The sequence below is a fragment of the Lampetra planeri genome, chromosome 4 (genome assembly GCF_965212315.1).
Source record: "Lampetra planeri chromosome 4, kcLamPlan1.2.h2, whole genome shotgun sequence".
NCBI lineage: Eukaryota > Metazoa > Chordata > Hyperoartia > Petromyzontiformes > Petromyzontidae > Lampetra > Lampetra planeri.
This window is the reverse complement of record NC_136110.1, coordinates 26,936,120-26,954,997: the sequence shown is the minus strand read 5'-3', so window position 1 is coordinate 26,954,997 and position 18,878 is coordinate 26,936,120. Positions and strand designations below refer to the sequence as shown.

Genomic DNA, 18,878 nt, shown 5'->3' with positions numbered 1-18,878 from the left:
GACGTTGGGGTGTAACACAGTACAATATGCAATTTGCTGCACTGCACTTTGCCGACAACATAGCCCCTCGGCAGGCAAGAACGCCGTAACAAGCAGGTGTCATTTGTGACCACCTTTCCATATTGTGCGAAAAAAGTTCAACATACAGTAAACCCTGATTTGAAGCTTTCGTGACTGCAGGAATCCATACTTTTTGGTTCTTTAAGTAAAGTCACACAGGTAGAAATAAAATAAAATAAATCACGATGTTTCGATTGCAACACAAGCGACCGTCATCAGGCGGAACCGATACAGCAGGACGACTGCTGAAATCAGCAGTTGACTTTACCGAAAGAACCAAAGAGTATACAGTAAACCCTTGTTAATTCGACACATATCAGGGCTTTGGCCTTGCCAGATTATCCAATATTCCGAATTACAGTGCATACATATGTAAGTTGACAAGAACAGTAAAGCATTGCATTGGCAGTGGTGTCGAAGCATCAGTTGTTAAATGGCTTTAGGCACCTTCAACATTAGCGAACACGTCCACAAATTAAAAATGTGTAAAATATGCCTGTAATTATGCACAATCCTGGTGATTCGGTTCGTCTTGAGTAGGGGGCACAATTTGATTGAAGAATCACACTTTTGTTCTCGCATCGTTTTGCGCCGTAGCACCTTTAGTGGTTGCAGAGGTCCTCATGAATTAACTCTGCACAACAGGATCGGATGCATCATGAGCTTTAGAACGATTTTAATTGATACGTTGATGCATATCCCCTCCCCCCCTACCATTGGTCTGAAATAAGTAACATATTTCGACAGTTGCCCTTCTAAAGAATGGCCTTCAGCCACAATGTTATCTTATTGTGTTCGGGCTACAAAGCAGTGCTTTATCAGCCCTTCTATATCGAGATAAGGGTGGAGCGGTGATGCAGTGGTTAGCAAACTGCACCACGAACCCTGTCATCTGAGTTCGAGCCAGTCCTGGCCTCCCTTCACCGACCCACAATGAACAACGTGAGGAAGTATGGTCAAACAACCCCCCCCCCCCATTACCGAAAGATCGAGGTAGACCTAGACCTACATTCGGCAACGGTATATAATAAATACACGTACAGAATAAAAATGTCAAATATTCAGTGATTTTCACGATATTTGCCAAAATGGTAATAATTATCAAGCCTTTTTACGCACTTAGAACACATGGCACTTCACAGTAATTTTTTTTAAAAAATCACTGGATTTACTCTGTCATTCTCAGTATTTTAAACAAACTCTACATGCGTCTCGATGTAAATGCTGTATAATCTATAATCATTACAATTGCATTTCGATTAATCTTTCTCCTTGCTAATGAACTCTCACATTTTGCTCCATTCTTGCAGAGTTTGGTTGACCAGCTGTCCTCCCAGAAGGATGCCGTTGCTGAGGCCATTCGACAGACGGAGCTGTTTTTGGCTCAAAACGGCAGCAAGTGAGTGTCCACGTTTTGCAGGGTGATTATACAGTAGACAACCCCTCTTAACGACCACTCCTGTTAACGACGGGCTGTTGTAGGTACAGTAAATGTTAATTAATGCTTTGATTTGACAATATTTCTTTTAATTGTATGTATTTATAATGTTGTTAGTTTCTTTATGTATTAATACCCATTCTCTTTGGTTCTTTCGGTCAAGTATAAAATAAAATAAATCACGACGTTTCGGGCGCAACACAAGCGTCCGACATCAGGTGGGAAAGCATGGTTTGCTGCTGAGGCAGACTGTTTTAAAAGGTTTGAAATGGGTGTAGCCCAACGGTCATAAAGAAGTGGCCGGGGCTAGTGATGTTAATGTGAGAAATTAGCATTTAACTGCTGTAAGATAGGAAAGCGGCCTCCTAGACGAGGGCAAGGAAGGAACTTTGGTGGCCAGGTGCATAGTGCAGTGCACAATACCACTCTGCGTTCCAGGTTTGGGTTCAGTTTGGTGGGGCATTATCTGAGCTCAAAGATTTTTGGTGTTTTTCAGATGTATATATACATTTCACAAATTGCACAATTAACTTGCCGTTGGGGAAAAACAACTAAATGCTGCTTTTCCTGTGCTGTGCATGAAGGCTATCGGAAGAACAGAAGGCCGAAATTCAGGCCAAGCTTGACAACCTCAAGCAAACATACCAGCAGCTGTGCGAGCAGTCGGCAGAGGAGTTGCAACAGCTGCACAAGGAAGCGCAGCGCAAGGTAGCGTATTGCTCGGTCTCGGTGATGCTGGGTTGGCACAGGAAAAGCATGGTCGTCGTGTTGCGTTGCAGATATTAATGCGGTGATTTTTTTTAACGCTGCATTTTCATTAAACGGAATGTCGGAATGGTCATTGTTTTTTGGTTGCACCTTAACGTGTGTTTTTTGTTGATGCGTGCATGCTCAGCTCGTTCATTTTTTGTTATTTTTTCAAATGTGTTGCATTGCTCTCCTTTATAAACGTGCATGGTGGGGTTATTGCACCATAGGTTTTAATCCTGTTATATGCGTGTGTTTTTTTGTGAATTTATTTTTAATTGCATACCAGTATGGGTCCTTACATTTTGAGCGAAATTCAAATTTGCAACAATACAGGCGAAAAAAGTAAATCCGTGTCATGAATCACCTACTACTACCACCGCTGCACCATTGGGACATTTGTATTCAAGCACCGCCACCTTGCACTGGAAGCAGAAAGTAACACACAGCAGGGCACTGGTGTTTTACTTACCTTCACGAATACATCGTGTGGCTTGCCATAAACATGCACAGCATGGTCTGAACTTTAACAAAGAAATGTCTCGCGTGTTTGCAAAGAACAACAAAACGTCCGTGTGTGTCTCCCACGTCGAGTCTGGAGGTTCAAGTTAACATTTTTTTACTTGCCGTTAACTAACTGATGCTTCTGTGTCACAAAGCCATTGTGTTGTGAGTTCTAAAGAAGCATGCTGGATCAGCTTCCTTATCCCCTTTCACCTGTCATGCTGTTGGCATTGACCCTTGACAAAAATGCTTGCACCGCTTGTGTGACATCCTTTTGTTTTGGTAAGTACATACGTTGTCAATTTTACATTATTTTTTACTTGCTTTACAACTGCCTTTCGGTTTTTCGCATTCATTTATATCAATTGCATATTTTTTGGCAGTTTTAATGACGATTTTTGCTGCTTAATTACGTATTTATGTTGCTATTGTTTCTGTTTGCTAAAAAAAATCCCTTGTGTACGCGTAGTTTCCACATTGATGCTGTTTAATCTCTTTTGGCTTTGCAGGGTAACGTGGCAATTGCCGGAATAATTAACCTAGGCACGTCGGAAGTCTTCTCAATATATCATGCGGTCAAGAAAGGGCTCCTTGATCACGAGACTGGCCTGACACTGTTAGAAACGCAAGTTATTTTGAGTGCTTTGGTCGATCCACGTGCAAATCAGGTGATCTCACTGAAAGAGGCCTTGCACAGGGGGCTCATTGATGACCACATTCACGGTCGTTTAGAAATTATTCAGCTCCATCGACAAGCGGTCAGTGCCATTCCACTTGACCGTACACATCATCTGCCCGTTGTAACAGCTGTGGACACAGGACAGATCCCCGAAGGCATTGGGGTGAAGATTCTGGAAGCACAGCTTGCAACAGGAGGATTAATTCACAAGGATTTCACCGATGACCTGTCGCTGGAGAAGGCATCCCAGCTGAACTTAATAACACCACAGTTCCTCTCCAAGCTGCTGGAGAGGAACAAGACCTGCCAGAGCCTGCTCGATCCCAATTCACTCGAGAAAGTGTCTCTCTCGGAGCTGTTGCAGCGATGTATTTACCATGAGGAAACTGGTCAAAAGCTTTTACCTGTCGGGCAGACGACAGCAGGAATGATTTGCCTAAAGTCTGGTAGAAAGGTCAGTGTACTCAGGGCAGTTCACGAAGGGCTTATTGACAGACACGTGATGCTTCGTCTTTTGGAATGCCAGCTTTTCGCAGGGGGCATTGTTGATCCTAGGACAGGGCGCAGGATGACTGCAGAAGAAGCCGTGAACCATAACCTTATCGACCACGAGACAATGTCCTCGCTGCTAGTGCAGCAAGTCATGTCTGGCGGAATTGTGGATCCCTCCTGTGGTCAGAGACTCTCCGTGGATGAAGCTGTGGCTCAAAAAATAATCTCTCCAACAAGTGCCCTGGTTGTTTTGGAATCTCTGCAGGCATTCAGAGGTCTCATTTGGGTGGAGTCTGGGGAGCTGATGCCAGTCTCAACTGCACTACATCAGGATGCTATTAGTACGGACACAGCACTGAAGGTTTTGGAAAACCGCCATTATGTGGCTGGGCTTTATGTACCTGAGGCTGGCGGAGTGTTGTCGATAAAGGAGTCTGCCAAAAGATCTGTCCTGGACATTCCGATTAGTGATAGCCTGAAGGGAATCCTTGTGCCAGATGAAAATCCATTCCTCAAACAGCAGCCCTGTCAAATTCAGCAAGATGCTTCTGTAGGAGATGCAGAGGAACATGGCAGTGAAGTGGATGAAGAACATATTCTGCTTAAATACGTCCTGGATCACAGTTACATGGACACTAAAACAGGGCACAGGCTAATAGTGATGGATGCTGGCGTTACATGCCTGACCAGAGGGGTAATCGAAGGAAGCCACGTAGAGATGGACATTAACGAACAAACGTTTTCTGATGAGAACCTAGCTCGTGAAGAGAACAGGGTGACTGAATTACTGCCGTGTGAGAAAGAAAGTAATAAAGGGGAAATGCCACGGATATCAAGTGATGCGCTAGATTCTACATTAAGCACTGATGTTGATAGCCAGCAGCTTGGATCTGCAGATGAGATGGGTGACATGAAGGTGATTGAAATGTGTGCTTCCCTTACAAAAGCACTTTCAGATGTTGGAAACATAGACTTGTGCATGAAGGAAAAAGAGGAGAGTACTGCACTGACTGAAAAAGAAGCATCTGCACTGAGTAAAGATTCGGGCTACAGGTCCGTGGACGCAACCGAAGACAACACAATTCTTGAGAATGTTCTGTCACTGTCTGATGAGGCCATCTTCAATGAAGAAAAACATCTGGAGGAAATGCCATTGGAAGGAGCTGAAGGTAATCGCAAACGCTCCGAGACAGATGGAAACCTGACCCCTATGCAAAACATTGAAAGTGCCTTTGATCAAAACAGGGCAGATCACGATCGTGGTGCAGTGAGTGAAGTGGATGCGGCAAGTGGTAAAGTGTACGTTCCAAAGATGCACGTTGATGCCGAGAAAGACGAGACGCAGCGTATCGATTTGCAAAATGTAGGTTGTAGCCCGAAAGCAGAGGACGTCGAGCGGAAGTTGAAAGAGCACTCCGATGAAGATGAGCGAGAGGAGAATGACCCGAGAGAAGACTGCTTGGTTGAAAGAGAAACATTTCATGACTCAGGGCAACTTGCTGAAACTGCTGTCGTGGTTTCTGAAGATGGAGCACGGCAGTCAAAAGATGTGCGGGTTTCCAATATTGGTGAAGCGGAAGCGTTGCAGAAACCTGTGCGCCTACATATTAAACAAGAAAAGATGCCTTTTGAACCTCCTGAGTTAACCAAATCAAAAAATATAAATAGTGAGTTACTAAAACATACTGATGATGACGATGATGAAAAGGAGTATAGCACTCATGATATAAAGGAAACTACCTCGGAGGAAATAGGAAATGTGTTGGACCTTGAGGATATTTTTCAAAGCGTTGTTGAATGCTCGGACACTGATGAAATGAGCCAGGATGGAGAGAGCCTCCATATGATCAGTCATCCCTTACGGGAGCCAGAGATTGCCTCAAATGTTTCTGATGATCAAACCGAACCAAATGACAATATCAGCTCCAATTTAGCTACAGACAAATGGCACGGAGAGACAACAGCCAACATTTTACAAGCCGACACCGAACAAACAGAAGCAAATAATGGCCAGAGTGCGATGAATGTCGCCACGAGTGATGAATTGAACAACGTGGTGAATCAAGAGCTGGTCAAAGATGTTTCGCGATTACAGAAAATGAAAACGGCCGTTGCTTCAGAAGCAGAATTATTGTTATCCGCTGACCAAATGGTGAACGATGATACAAGATTGTCTTCTGGTAGCGTGAGCTCAGAAAGTTGCCAGGATGACAAACACGCCGTTTCCATTTGCTCCGAAGAAAAGCCTGCTCCTGCATTGCCTGCTGTAGAGATGGTCAAGAAGGTTGGCGAGGAGGTGATGCTGCTTGAAATTAAAGGTGAAGAAGAGGAAAGAGACACCGATGCAAAGGTGACTGAGACAGATGTTGTTACTGAAAAATTCCATACGGACAATGTTGTAGGTCCGCACAAAGATGACGATACACTATTTAACTCTTCAGGAAAAAGTAATCTTAAAGATGAGACCTTAACTGTGGAAGCGGTTGATGGTAGTCCTGTCAAAGGCTCAATGACGCATGTTGAAAAGGATGAAAGTGAGGATGTGAGCAATGAGTTTGGAACGTGTGTTCCTTTCGAGAAAGACATTGCAGGTGTGCCGAGCGAACGGCCTGATGGAGTTGTGGTTGAAGGAGCTTCAGGAGTGGTGGATGAATGTGAGAAGAGAGAGCAAATGAAAGCAACGGAAACCACTGATAACTATTTGGAGGACACGCCCGTTCACGTGGTTGACATTGAAGAGTTGGAACAGGATCAAGAGCAACGCAGGCACGAGACGAGCGAACATAAGGAAGGCGTTTCTCTAACTTGTGAAGTTGAGGAGCAGCAAGGAGGTGATGAATGCTCAGATGGGCAACCTCTCACAGGAGAAGAGGTTTCCTTCCATGAAGTTGTGAAACATGAGCAACACGGTGTGAAAAGCACCGATGAAGAATGTCAAAATAGTAACGATATTCATTCTCCTGAAATGGGTCAAGGGCGAGTCAGTGTAAAACCTGACGATGTTAAAGTGGTGTCTGAAATGGTTTCCACTGCTGAGGTAAAGCAAGGGCAAACGGGGGTACAGCAGACGCATGTGGATTCTCACACTGGGCAGGATGTCTCTTTCGATGCAAGCCAGCAAGAGAGAGACACGGAGAAACATGAAGATGATTCTGAGAGTGTAAAAGATGTCCCTTCTGATGCAAGCCAGCAAGAGAGAGACACGGTAAAACAGGAAGATGTTTCTCAGAGTGTCAAAGATGTCCCGTCTGATGCAAGCCAGCAAGAGAGAGACACGGTTAAACATGAAGATGATTCTGAGAGTGTAAAAGATGTCCCGTCTGATGCAAGCCAGCAAGAGAGAGACACGGTAAAACAGGAAGATGTTTCTCAGAGTGTGAAAGATGTCCCGTCTGATGCAAGCCAGCAAGAGAGAGACACGGTAAAACAGGAAGATGATTCTGAGTGTGTAAAAGATGTCCCGACTGATGCAAGCCAGCAAGAGAGGAGAGACACGGTAAAACATGAAGATGATTCTGAGAGTGGAAAAGATGTCCCGACTGATGCAAGCCAGCAAGAGAGAGACACGGAGAAGCATGAAGATGATTCTGAGAGTGTAAAAGATGTCCCTTCTGATGCAAGCCAGCAAGAGAGGAGAGACACGGTAAAACATGAAGATGATTCTGAGAGTGGAAAAGATGTCCCGTCTGATGCAAGCCAGCAAGAGAGAGACACGGAGAAGCATGAAGATGATTCTGAGAGTGTAAAAGATGTCCCTTCTGATGCAAGCCAGCAAGAGAGAGACACGGTAAAACATGATGATGATTCTGAGAGTGGAAAGGATGTCCCGTCTGATGCAAGCCAGCAAGAGAGAGACACGGTAAAACATGATGATGATTCTGAGAGTGGAAAGTATGTCCCGTCTGATGCAAGCCAGCAAGAGAGAGACACGGTAAAACATGATGATGATTCTGAGAGTGGAAAGTATGTCCCGTCTGATGCAAGCCAGCAAGAGAGAGACACGGTAAAACAGGAAGATGTTTCTCAGAGTGTAAAAGATGTCCTGTCTGATGCAAGCCAGCAAGAGAGAGACATGGTAAAACATGAAGATGATTCTGAAAGTGTAAAAGATGTCCCGTCTGATGCAAGCCAGCAAGAGAGAGACACGGTAAAACAGGAAGATGATTCTGAGTGTGTAAAAGATGTCCCGACTGATGCAAGCCAGCAAGAGAGGAGAGACACGGTAAAACATGAAGATGATTCTGAGAGTGGAAAAGATGTCCCGACTGATGCAAGCCAGCAAGAGAGAGACACGGAGAAGCATGAAGATGATTCTGAGAGTGTAAAAGAAGTCCCTTCTGATGCAAGCCAGCAAGAGAGGAGAGACACGGTAAAACATGAAGATGATTCTGAGAGTGGAAAAGATGTCCCGTCTGATGCAAGCCAGCAAGAGAGAGACACGGTAAAACAGGAAGATGTTTCTCAGAGTGTAAAAGATGTCCTGTCTGATGCAAGCCAGCAAGAGAGAGACATGGTAAAACATGAAGATGATTCTGAAAGTGTAAAAGATGTCCCGTCTGATGCAAGCCAGCAAGAGAGAGACATGGTAAAACAGGAAGATGATTCTGAAAGTGTAAAAGATGTCCCTTCTGATGCAAGCCAGCAAGAGAGAGACACGGTAAAACAGGAAGATGATTCTGAAAGTGTAAAAGATGTCCCGTCTGATGCAAGCCAGCAAGAGAGAGACACAGTAAAACAGGAAGATGTTTCTCAGAGTGTAAAAGATGTCCCATCTGATGCAAGCCAGCAAGAGAGAGACACAGTAAAACATGAAGATGTTTCTCAGAGTGTAAAAGATGTCCCTTCTGATGCAAGCCAGCAAGAGAGAGACACGGAGAAACATGATGATGATTCTGAGAGTGGAAAAGATGTCCCTTCTGATGCAAGCCAGCAAGAGAGAGACACGGTAAAACAGGAAGATGTTTCTCAGAGTGTGAAAGATGTCCCGTCTGATGCAAGCCAGCAAGAGAGAGACACGGTAAAACATGAAGATGATTCTGAGTGTGTAAAAGATGTCCCGTCTGATACAAGCCAGCAAGAGAGAGACACGGTTAAACATGATGATGATTCTGAGTGTGTAAAAGATGTCCCGACTGATACAAGCCAGCAAGAGAGAGACACGGTTAAACATGATGATGATTCTGAGTGTGTAAAAGATGTCCCGACTGATACAAGCCAGCAAGAGAGAGACACGGAGAAACATGATTATGATTCTGAGTGTGTAAAAGATGTCCCGACTGATACAAGCCAGCAAGAGAGAGACACGGAGAAACATGATGATGATTCTGAGAGTGTAAAAGATGTCCCGTCTGATGCAAGCCAGCAAGAGAGAGACACAGTAAAACAGGAAGGTGATTCTGAGAGTGTAAAAGATGTCCCATCTGATGCAAGCCAGCAAGAGAGAGACACAGTAAAACATGAAGATGATTCTCAGAGTGTAAAAGATGTCTCTTCTGATGCAAGCCAGCAAGAGCAAGGGATGGTGAAATGTGAAGATCACGATCCTCACAGTGAGAAAGATACATTTGTTTCAAGTGCAAATCAACAAGAGCAAGATACATTGAAAAAAGAATACGACCATTCTCATAGGGGGGAAGATCCAACTTCTAGTGCAGGTCAACAAAAGCAAGAGACAATACAACCTAATGCTGAAAAAAATGACCCTTCTAATGTAATTGAGCTAGATACCTCTTATAATGCAAACCAACAAGAGCGAGACACACTGCACCATGACGATGATGATTCCAAAAGTGCGAAAGATACACCTTCTCCTTGTGCGAATCGACAAGAGCCAGACCCAGTGAAACATGAAGGTGATTCTCATGGGGGGAGAGATATATCATCTAATGCGAGCCAACAAGAGAGAGGGACCTTGAAACATGATGATGATCGTCCTCATAGCAAGGACGATACGCCTTCTTCTGAAATGATTGAGCAAGTACAAGGCCAATTGAGAGTGGAACCCAAAGATGCAAGCGTGTCATCTGGAAAAGTCTTCGCTGCAACAGAAACTTCAAAGTTAGAGCCAACTCCTTTGCCATTGAATGACAGTTTACTTGATACCGGTGATACAAAAGAAAAGCCATTAGATCAGAGCCTATTTCAAGAGGTGCCAGTGCAGGCAGCTTGTCAAATTGAAAAGAAGCTTACGCCTCTTGAAGGTGACCTTTCCAAGAATGCCACCGCTAAAGATATCCAGCAGGAGGGCGGAAGCAACAACGTGGACATCGTCATTGGCAATGAGGTAATATGTGAATACATTGCTATTGCACTTTTCTTCATGGTATCCCATTAATTGCAAATATGCATTGTATTTCTGAAAATAATAAACGAAGTACGTGTATTTATTATTTATTTTCTTATTCTCGCTGTTTTTTTGTCTTTTTTTTTCCCAAAAGGCTTTGCCCGAGCCCCACTCGGCAAGGGATGGTCGTTGTGAACGAGAAGATGTGACACACGATGAAGGCTCCGTCATTGACCTGGAGGTCCGGGTTTTAGTGCCGGGAAGATGTATCCCCAGTTCGCTGCTATCGCTCTCGCACCATGCCTGCCCCTGTGCATGTCACATCCTGTGCCTGGGCTAGGGCATGTGAACAGTTAAATTTATTTCACGCGTTGAAAGTTGCAATGTGTGTGTATGCGTGTGTGTGAGTCTTTGTTGCTAACATTGCCTTGATTTTGAATCGTGTGCGAATGCAAGCAGGTGCCCTTCCGTTGTGCCGTGTATTGTATTGATTTTTTTAGGCCTTGGGTTTTGTTAATGTTTGAGATTTTTTTTCTTTTTCGACTGCATGGAGAGATTATTTTTTTTGTCAGTTGAATGGTTGTTCATATGCTTTGCATTTTTATTTATTCATCTAATTATTTTTTGCAACTGCGTGAAAAAGTTTTATATGGTCAAAATATTCGTGGTATTCTGGCCTATTTTTTTACTGACTTCTGTGGTTTCCCTTTAATGGATAACAGATGGTCCGCTGTGCATGTTTATGGCTCACCCGCAAGGGTCATTTCAGAACCATGGACATATAAGTCTAGAAACCGGTGCTTATTCACGTGCATTTTTAACAAGGGACTTTGCTTTTGGAGGCTATTGGTCGGGTAAACGTGTGCACATTTAACTTGGGTTTTGAGTACCTGTTTTCAGAGGTGGTCAACATTTTTTTCTCTCTCCAAACTAGCCTTCATACATTGTTACAGGCTTCATCATCAGCCACTTGCCTACTCACTGATGGATGAAGGCTCCTCCGTATTGTCACCATCTCTCGTGGTCCCACAGGGGCCGTCAAATCCATCTCACGCCTGCGCGCACCAGCTGATATCATTGCCGATTTCATCGCTTACACTGGGGGGGTGACATTGTTTCAAAAACAATTTGTTCCGTTCAAAGAAAAACATTCTGCGGTGGTGCAAGACCTGTCTGTGTGCTTCAAATTCGATCAGTGATCATTGGTTTAATTTCTATGGTGCAAAACCCCACTATCAGCCAGTTAGACACTTTTAAATGTTACCATGTGAAAGATATCGATGTATGGATGGTGCATGGCGGGGTTTTAAATGGGAACACACGTGCCTTGCAGCAAGTCCTGGAGGTGCGGCAACAAGAGTGTTCACAGAAGCTGAGCGACCTGGAGTCCTGGCTGGATGAAGCATCCAGTGGCCTCTCCACCCAGGATAACCTCCATGAACTCGACGATCTGCAACAACAACAGCTGCAGCACCAGGCAAGTCGCAGGCTTGCTAGAAATTGGTAATCGTATCACAGTGGAAGCTGGATGTGTGTAAGCACACTCCTTAGGAGCAAGGTCAGCTGTGGTTATGTCCAACATATGCTTGTGTCAGAAGTTGCCCATGGGTGTGCCCTAACCAGAATAAATTAAGCAAACGGATTTGCATATCTAGGGTGCTTAAAAGCCTTGGCAACTCAAAGAAAGCATCTTACGTCACATCTCATCTCGACCCGTTCATTCTCCAAGCGGAGCCCCAGTGGCTGCTGTCTCTACGCAGCACAAAGTTTACACACACACCCTCACGTATCCCTGTTTGTGTTCAGTTTCATTCATTTCAGTTTTCATTTATTAGGTATAACCCTGTGAGCCATGCGGCTCTTGACTCGGGTGCAACCGCAACAAAACAAAAACATGAACAAGAAACATCTTAAAGTGACTACACACAACAGAAAAATCCTGGAAAAAGTCTTCCAGAAAATACTTCGCATTTCAACGCTGTGTGCAAAAATCCCAGTAGGATGCAAGTCAAACAATAGCAACCATAAGACAATGTAGATTAAAGTTATCAGGCCAACTCTGTACTACAACAAACAAACATGGCCAGGCCAAACCGTTGTTGCTTATATAATAACAGTGCTTATAAACAGTTTCTATTGTAATATACAAAATAAGTAATGGGCTGGGTTGGAAATGATATGTGAGCACGGATTAAATAAACTCATCACAATAATCATTACCACTTCATGATGTTACGTAAATGTCTAACATTTTAGGCATTTAATCTTCTTCAGAGCAGGGAGAGGCATATGGACTTAATAGTTGGAGGTCATGCTTTACCCTGGGGCCCTCAAACAACTTGGAAGTTTTAAGAACGTTAACAAATGAAACCACTTTCTATAAGTGGACACTGAGTATGAATTTATTTGTGGACATTGAGAAGTACAAAAAAATCAAGATTTCCACACATAAACGGATTAAATAAACATTACCACTACACAAGGTTTCATGTGCAGTGTAGCTTTCGATTGTTGTTTTGTTCTTCGGCATAATGTCCAACATTTCATTCCAGTTGCTGAGATCTTCTTGAGAAACCAGACTAGCTCCTTCGAAACACGCAGTACAATAAAAAAACACATCCGGAGCTCCAAACATAAAGTTACTAAATGCGAATGTGTCGAACTGCCGCATGGAAAATGCACGTTATTGAAGCAGTATGCATTGTCCCTCCGGCATGGCCAATTGTTGACTGTCGTGTCCTGTTCAGTGTTTTTGGCGGTGAATCTTCGGTCGCGTGCTTTGACCTTAAACGTGCATTGAAAAATGTTGACACTCCGACTGATGCTCCTGCTGTTGTGGAGTGACTCATGCAGCCAGCTATGGCTGCAGAGTTTGGTAATACATGTTGTTTACGTCGTTTATTGTGAAAATTCGGTCACAGTTCCTATGATCACTGTTTCATTGCTTTTATGGCTTTATTTTGGTGATTTTCGATAAGTTTTTTGGTTTGGCCATGTTTGTTTGTTGTAGTACAGAGTTAGACTGATGGCCTAAATCTAAGTTGTCTTGTGGTTGTTGTTTGACTTGCATCCCACTGGGATTTTTGCACACAGTGTTGGTGTACGGTGCTTTTTCCGCAATATGTTGCGATCTTTTCTTGGATTTTCTGTTGGCACACAGTCACTTTAAGATGTTTTCTTGTTCATGAATGGCTCACAGGGCTATACCTAATAAATCAAACTTGAAACCCGACGTGCCTCTTTGACCGCACTCGCAGATGCTGCAGAGGGACCTGGCGACCCGCGCCGGCGAGATGGAGGAGATGGTGCGCAGCACGCAGCGCTTCCTCGACGAGAACCGCGAGCGGCTCGACCCCGAGTTCGTGGCCGCCGTGGAGAAGAAGCTCGCCGACGCCAAGAGCAAGCTCGGCGAGCTGCAGGCCGAGGCCCAGGCCAAGCAGAGGCAGCTCGATGCCTCCGTGAGCACCGCCATCAAGCAGAAGACCGAGAAGGTAAGGCGCTGCCAACTTCGTCTGCTGCCAATCCGCGGTCGGGTTCGACCATCGTCCCCTTACAGTGACTTGCCTTGCCCCCCCCCCCCAAGCCTACAGTCAAAATTCTGCCTCTTGCGTTGCATAAACAACTCCCCCCCCCTCCCCCCTCCCCTGTCCGCTCGGTGAGTTCTCAACAAGTAAAATCAAATGAGGTTCCAATGGTGTAAATGCTTACCCCGAGCTCTCATACTCTGATGGTGCATTGTCTTTGAGTTGTGCGCCTTTTGGCATCATCTGGTCCAACCCATATGAGACTAGGCTCTAAGGAAAGCTGTCTCGGGTGTGGACCAATCAACTTCAAGGACAGTGCACATTATGAGAGTTATGTCTTTTGTTTGTATTATGACTGCAGGTATTACGGTCTATGCAAACATGACTCCTTGTAAAAAGGTGTCAGTTTTGTTGCCAGATAGAAGGGTAAAAAAACCATTATCAAGTAAAATCAATGTCGCGTACCCGCTGACAAGGCCTCTACAAGCAGAGGTGGGGAACCTACAGGCTCACGAGCCGGACAGGGCCCGTAACTTCGCTTCAGCGGCCCACTGCTTCACTTCGACAATGCCTGCAAACGATATTTATCTGTCACTGCAAGAACCTTAGCTGCTCTAATCGGGCACTGGAGGGGAATATTTTTCACCTGGCAACACCGCGTTTCTCATGATAGCGCCACGCTCGGTCGCTTCTGTTGCTGCAAGGGCCTCTTGCCCTGACAGAAGTGACCAAGGTGTGTGTACGTGTGTAGACCCTCTACCACCACCATAGACATTTCAAAGTCTTCATCGGTGCTCAGTAAGGATGATATTCCCCACCCGTAGCCTCCAGTGTTTATCAACATGTGACCACTGTCACCTGATGTCATCGACTCAAATATGAATGATCAGATCCAACGTAAGACTGGTACCAATATGATTTTTTTAATTCACTATCATCATCCTTTGTTGACGTGTTGATAATGCTTGAATATGTGTTTGGTTTGATGAACGTTAACAAGGCTGTCATGCACTTGACTGCACAATTTTATAAAATGTGGAGAAACGATTTCAACATGTGTACCTGACATGATGCTGCTCTCATACTGATGCAACATTCCTCATTATTAGCCGATTGAATCATGGCGTTACATGTAAAGTCCATTTAAGCTGAACAGTTTGTCGTCGCCTCGTGTTTTCCGTTGCAACAGCTGGCCGCCGCAGAACAGCTGGAAGAAAACAAGGACAAGATCGATCAGCTGCTTGGGTGGCTCTCATCTCTGGAGGAACCCCAGGACGAAGTGGACAGCCGCAGTGCCATTTCGGAGCACGATGCGATGAAGGTGAGAGAGACCAGGCTCTTCACCATATCTCCCTTACTTTGTATTTTCTAATGCAGCTAGCTGCAATGTTCGGTCGCCAAACTAACACCTCCCATTCGCACGGTTGGCTCCGTACAGTGCGAAAGAAGTTCAATGTACGTACATACAAACGTTGTCTTCTGGGTTCGTCGGCCTGCTGTGACATTCCCGGTTTGAATACTTTACTCGTACGGTCGGTGGTAGAACACGGCAACAGGCCGAAGTGGTTTACGCCCTGCCGTGTGCCGTGTGCCCGCGAGCAGGCCTACCACCAGCACGTGCTGGCACAGCAGCAGGGCTTCCTCATCGCGGCGCAGCAGTCCCAGGCTTTCCTGGACAAGCACGGCGCCTCCCTGCCTCCCGATGAGCGCGAGAAGCTGGAGCGGAACCTGGCCAACCTGCGCGACCGCTTCGAGGCCACGCTGGCGCTCGCCGACGGCAAGTGGCGTCTGGTGCAGGAGATGCAGGACGACGCGGGCAAGTTCGGCGGCGAATGCGACGAGTTCGAGGGCTGGCTCGACCAGGCCGAGGGCGACATGGGGGAGCTGGGACGATCGGCCTCCGACCCCGAGTCGCTGCGGAGCGTGCGGCGGAGGCACGGCAGCTTCTCGGACGACGTGGTGTCGCACAAGGGCGACCTGCGCTACCTCAGCCGCTCGGGCCAGAAGGTGCTGGGCGCGATCAAGGCGTACGAGGAGCTGTGCGCCAAGGTCACCGACGGGCCCTCGGGACCCAGCTTCAACACGGACGCGATCGCCATCACCGTCAAAGACAGGCTTCAGCAGGTCAACGGGCGGTTCGGCACTCTGCGTGCACAGGTATGGATATGTGAGGGTTTGTGTGTGTGTGTTTTTTATAATAATTTTAATGATGCTAATGGTGCCTTGGTGTAAGGGGTAGCAAGCTGGACTTTTAATTTCAGAGGTCGCCGGTTCAATTCCATCTCCCGGTGCAGCAGTTGAACACGATGGGTCCGCCTCAGTCCGTGCAGCAGTATAAATGCATACACCACAGTTAGTCGTTCGGCAGGCAGGTCGCCATTGCTGGCGGAGGGGACACGGTGTGCACTCGTCGCTATGATAAGTATTGTGGTGGCGGGGGAGGGGGGAGTGCTGCTGCTGCCGTGGGGTAATGGTTGGCGTGATTCGAATTGCAATCCGGATTTGATCTTTTAGCAGCTGAAACAATGGGGCAAGTTTCCTCAATCCTCTGTCCACCAAGCTGCATTTAGTGTACCAGCAGGTCACGTGCAGTGGGGTAAAGTGTGGGCACTCCCCCACCTCTTCCAAGATGTCTGGCCAGCGTTGACGAGTAGGCCAAATACCCTATGTCGAGGCTCACTAGAGGCTCTTTCTGTTGCAGACACTTCCTCCAACGATGGCATTGGCATGTTCTTGCAGGGTCGCACCTTTACCTTATTTGTGATCACGTGTTTCATTTGTCTGGGACTGTTTTTCAGACATTTTCTGAAATGGAATGCTTGGCCAATTCCATTAATGTGTGCTCGGGTAAATTAAAATAAATTGAGTTAACATAACTTATTAATGAAATAAAATGTTAATTCTAGATTTGAAGCTTTCGTGACTGCAAGGATTCATACTCTTAGGTTTTTTCGGTAAAGTCACGTAGGTAAAATAATAATACAAAATAAAATAATAATAAATGAAAAATTACTAAATTAAATCACGACGTTTCGGAGGCAACACAAGTCTCCGTCTTCAGGTGGGACCGTCACAGCTAAATTTCCGGTATCAAATAATATGTTCCATATTTTTTTCTTCAACATTAATTAATCCCATACGCTTCACATGTGTGCTCTGCGTTTACGTGTTTATTCCTTAGTGCGATGACCTTGGGAGCCAGCTGGTGGACAGACAGGAAAAGTACAAGCACTACCAGGAGGCATCGTCAGAGCTGGTGCCCTGGCTGCAGCAGGCTGAGCTCGCGGCCGACAAGCTGAAGTCCGACCCCGTGGCCGCCACCGCCGATGGCCTGCAGAGGCAGCTGGAGGAAGCAAAGGTAAAGCAGTGTGCCACCGTAATGTAGCTCAACACACCACTGCATGCATAGAGGTAGACCGTGAGCACAGGTCAGAGGTCGCAACCGGGTACCTGATACCCGTACCCTACCCGATACCCGGCTACCCGTACCCGGCCGGGTACGGGTACGGGTACCCGTTTGCGACCCCGGTGCGGCCGGGTACGGGTAGGCCGTGAGTCACTGATGAGTAACTGTCACTCATTTCCCAACGTCTTGTCTCTTCTCACAATTCAAGTTCCTATAATCAACCCACCCGCGCCTGCAACATGGCTTCATCCTAGAGGTCGCAATCAGGTACCCGATACCCGTACCCTACCCGTACCTGGCTGGGTATGGGTAGGGTACGGGTACGGGTACGGCCGGGTACGGGTACGGGTACCCGTTTGCGACCCTGGTGCGGCCGGGTCCGGGTACGGGTAAGGAATCAAAACCCGTTTGCGACCTCTGGCCCAGGTGATTTAGTCGATACTGCCTGGGGTGGCAAATGCAACCAGTATCCACCATGGGCAGTGCACACCATTGACAGTTAGCTTAGTATATATGGGCGAACACGGTGGCGAGATGATAACTACTTTTCCTGGTGTACAGGAGGTCGTGGGTTCGGTCTCAACCCTGACGCTTGTATATTTGGAGTGTGCGTGTTCTCTCCAAGGTCGTGTGGATTTTTCTCCGGGTCCTCCAGTTTTTCCCTCCACAGTTAGAAACATGCGTTTAGAGTATTTGGCTGCAAAAATGTACACATGATAAGCCACTTCGTTGAGCTATCATTTGTGGCCAGGTCACTGCTGAAAAAGAGCTATATATCTCAGTGAAACTTAGCTTGTAAAATCAAAAAAATTGTAACGAAATATATATACGCTATCTGTTGAACACACTTCCTGTGTATGTTCATATTCCATAGATGTTTCATATCACGTTCAGTTTTCCTTTCTCGAAAACTATATTCTTTTCAGTACTTCCTATGGTACCCTTTATAAAACACGTTTCCCCATATGAAGCGACAACGGTGACCTTACTATCAAAACGAATTTCTGATCTCACGATGAAATGGTCAATCTTACCGATAAGCCATTTTTGGGTCCAAGGCTCATGAAGACCTAGGTTAGGATTTAAGAACAGGCATTAACTCTATAACGGTAAAACTCACATGGCCTGACAGCACCGTTCTTTATAAAATCTTAACACTTATACTATATTTATGTTTCTTGTATTTTGGACAGTTAAAGCTTAGTATAACGTTTTTATATATATGTGTGGTGTTATATTCACGTGAATTGTGAGATTACCAGTTGGGCTTACATTTTCACCAAAATTTTGCCCTGAAATCAAATTACATTGCAAATTGAAATCTCAACAGTGAGCGTGCGCATTTTCTCTGAAACTGAGATGATTTTAATTTATTTATTTTATAACTTCAGAAACTGAAGGAAGATGTGACGGCTCACAAGACCGCCATGCAGAGATTCACTCGAGCAACGGAGGCACTTCTCGCGACGACTGGCGAGCCGCTCACAAACCAGCAGGAAATTCAAAACACACTGGGTGAGTTGCACGCGTGAAATATGAATTGTATGTTGAGAGTTTCACCTGCGTATACAAGTTTTCAAGTTTCATTTATGAGGTATAGCCCTTCGAGCCATGCGGCTCTTGAGTCAGGTGCAACCGCAACAAGCAAAATATGAACAGAGGACATCTTAAAGTGACGACGCGCAACAGAAACATCCTGGATAAACCAGCAAATTTTCCAGAAAATAAACCACCGTGTTACAACG

The 18,878-nt window shown here is 45.6% G+C and overlaps 2 protein-coding genes across 5 annotated transcripts in view; both read left to right on the top strand.

The window, feature by feature from the left end:
* LOC144717881 (microtubule-actin cross-linking factor 1-like) overlaps nt 1–18,878 on the top strand; it is a 261,212-nt gene that overhangs the window by 174,737 nt on the left and 67,597 nt on the right. For all 4 annotated transcript variants that reach the window (XM_078593630.1, XM_078593631.1, XM_078593632.1 and 1 more), the window contains 8 exons: nt 1,371–1,459; nt 2,083–2,206; nt 11,537–11,680; nt 13,461–13,694; nt 14,917–15,048; nt 15,330–15,884; nt 16,909–17,085; nt 18,525–18,648. In XM_078593630.1, coding sequence (XP_078449756.1) covers nt 1,371–1,459; nt 2,083–2,206; nt 11,537–11,680; nt 13,461–13,694; nt 14,917–15,048; nt 15,330–15,884; nt 16,909–17,085; nt 18,525–18,648 — 1,579 coding nt within the window. The remainder of the gene's footprint in view (nt 1–1,370; nt 1,460–2,082; nt 2,207–11,536; nt 11,681–13,460; nt 13,695–14,916; nt 15,049–15,329; nt 15,885–16,908; nt 17,086–18,524; nt 18,649–18,878) is intronic.
* Nucleotides 3,247–10,347, top strand: LOC144717477 (uncharacterized; the record flags this gene model as incomplete). The annotated part of the gene is made up of 1 exon (XM_078592847.1): nt 3,247–10,347. A coding segment is annotated over one exon (7,008 nt), but the record flags the coding sequence as incomplete, so codon positions are not given.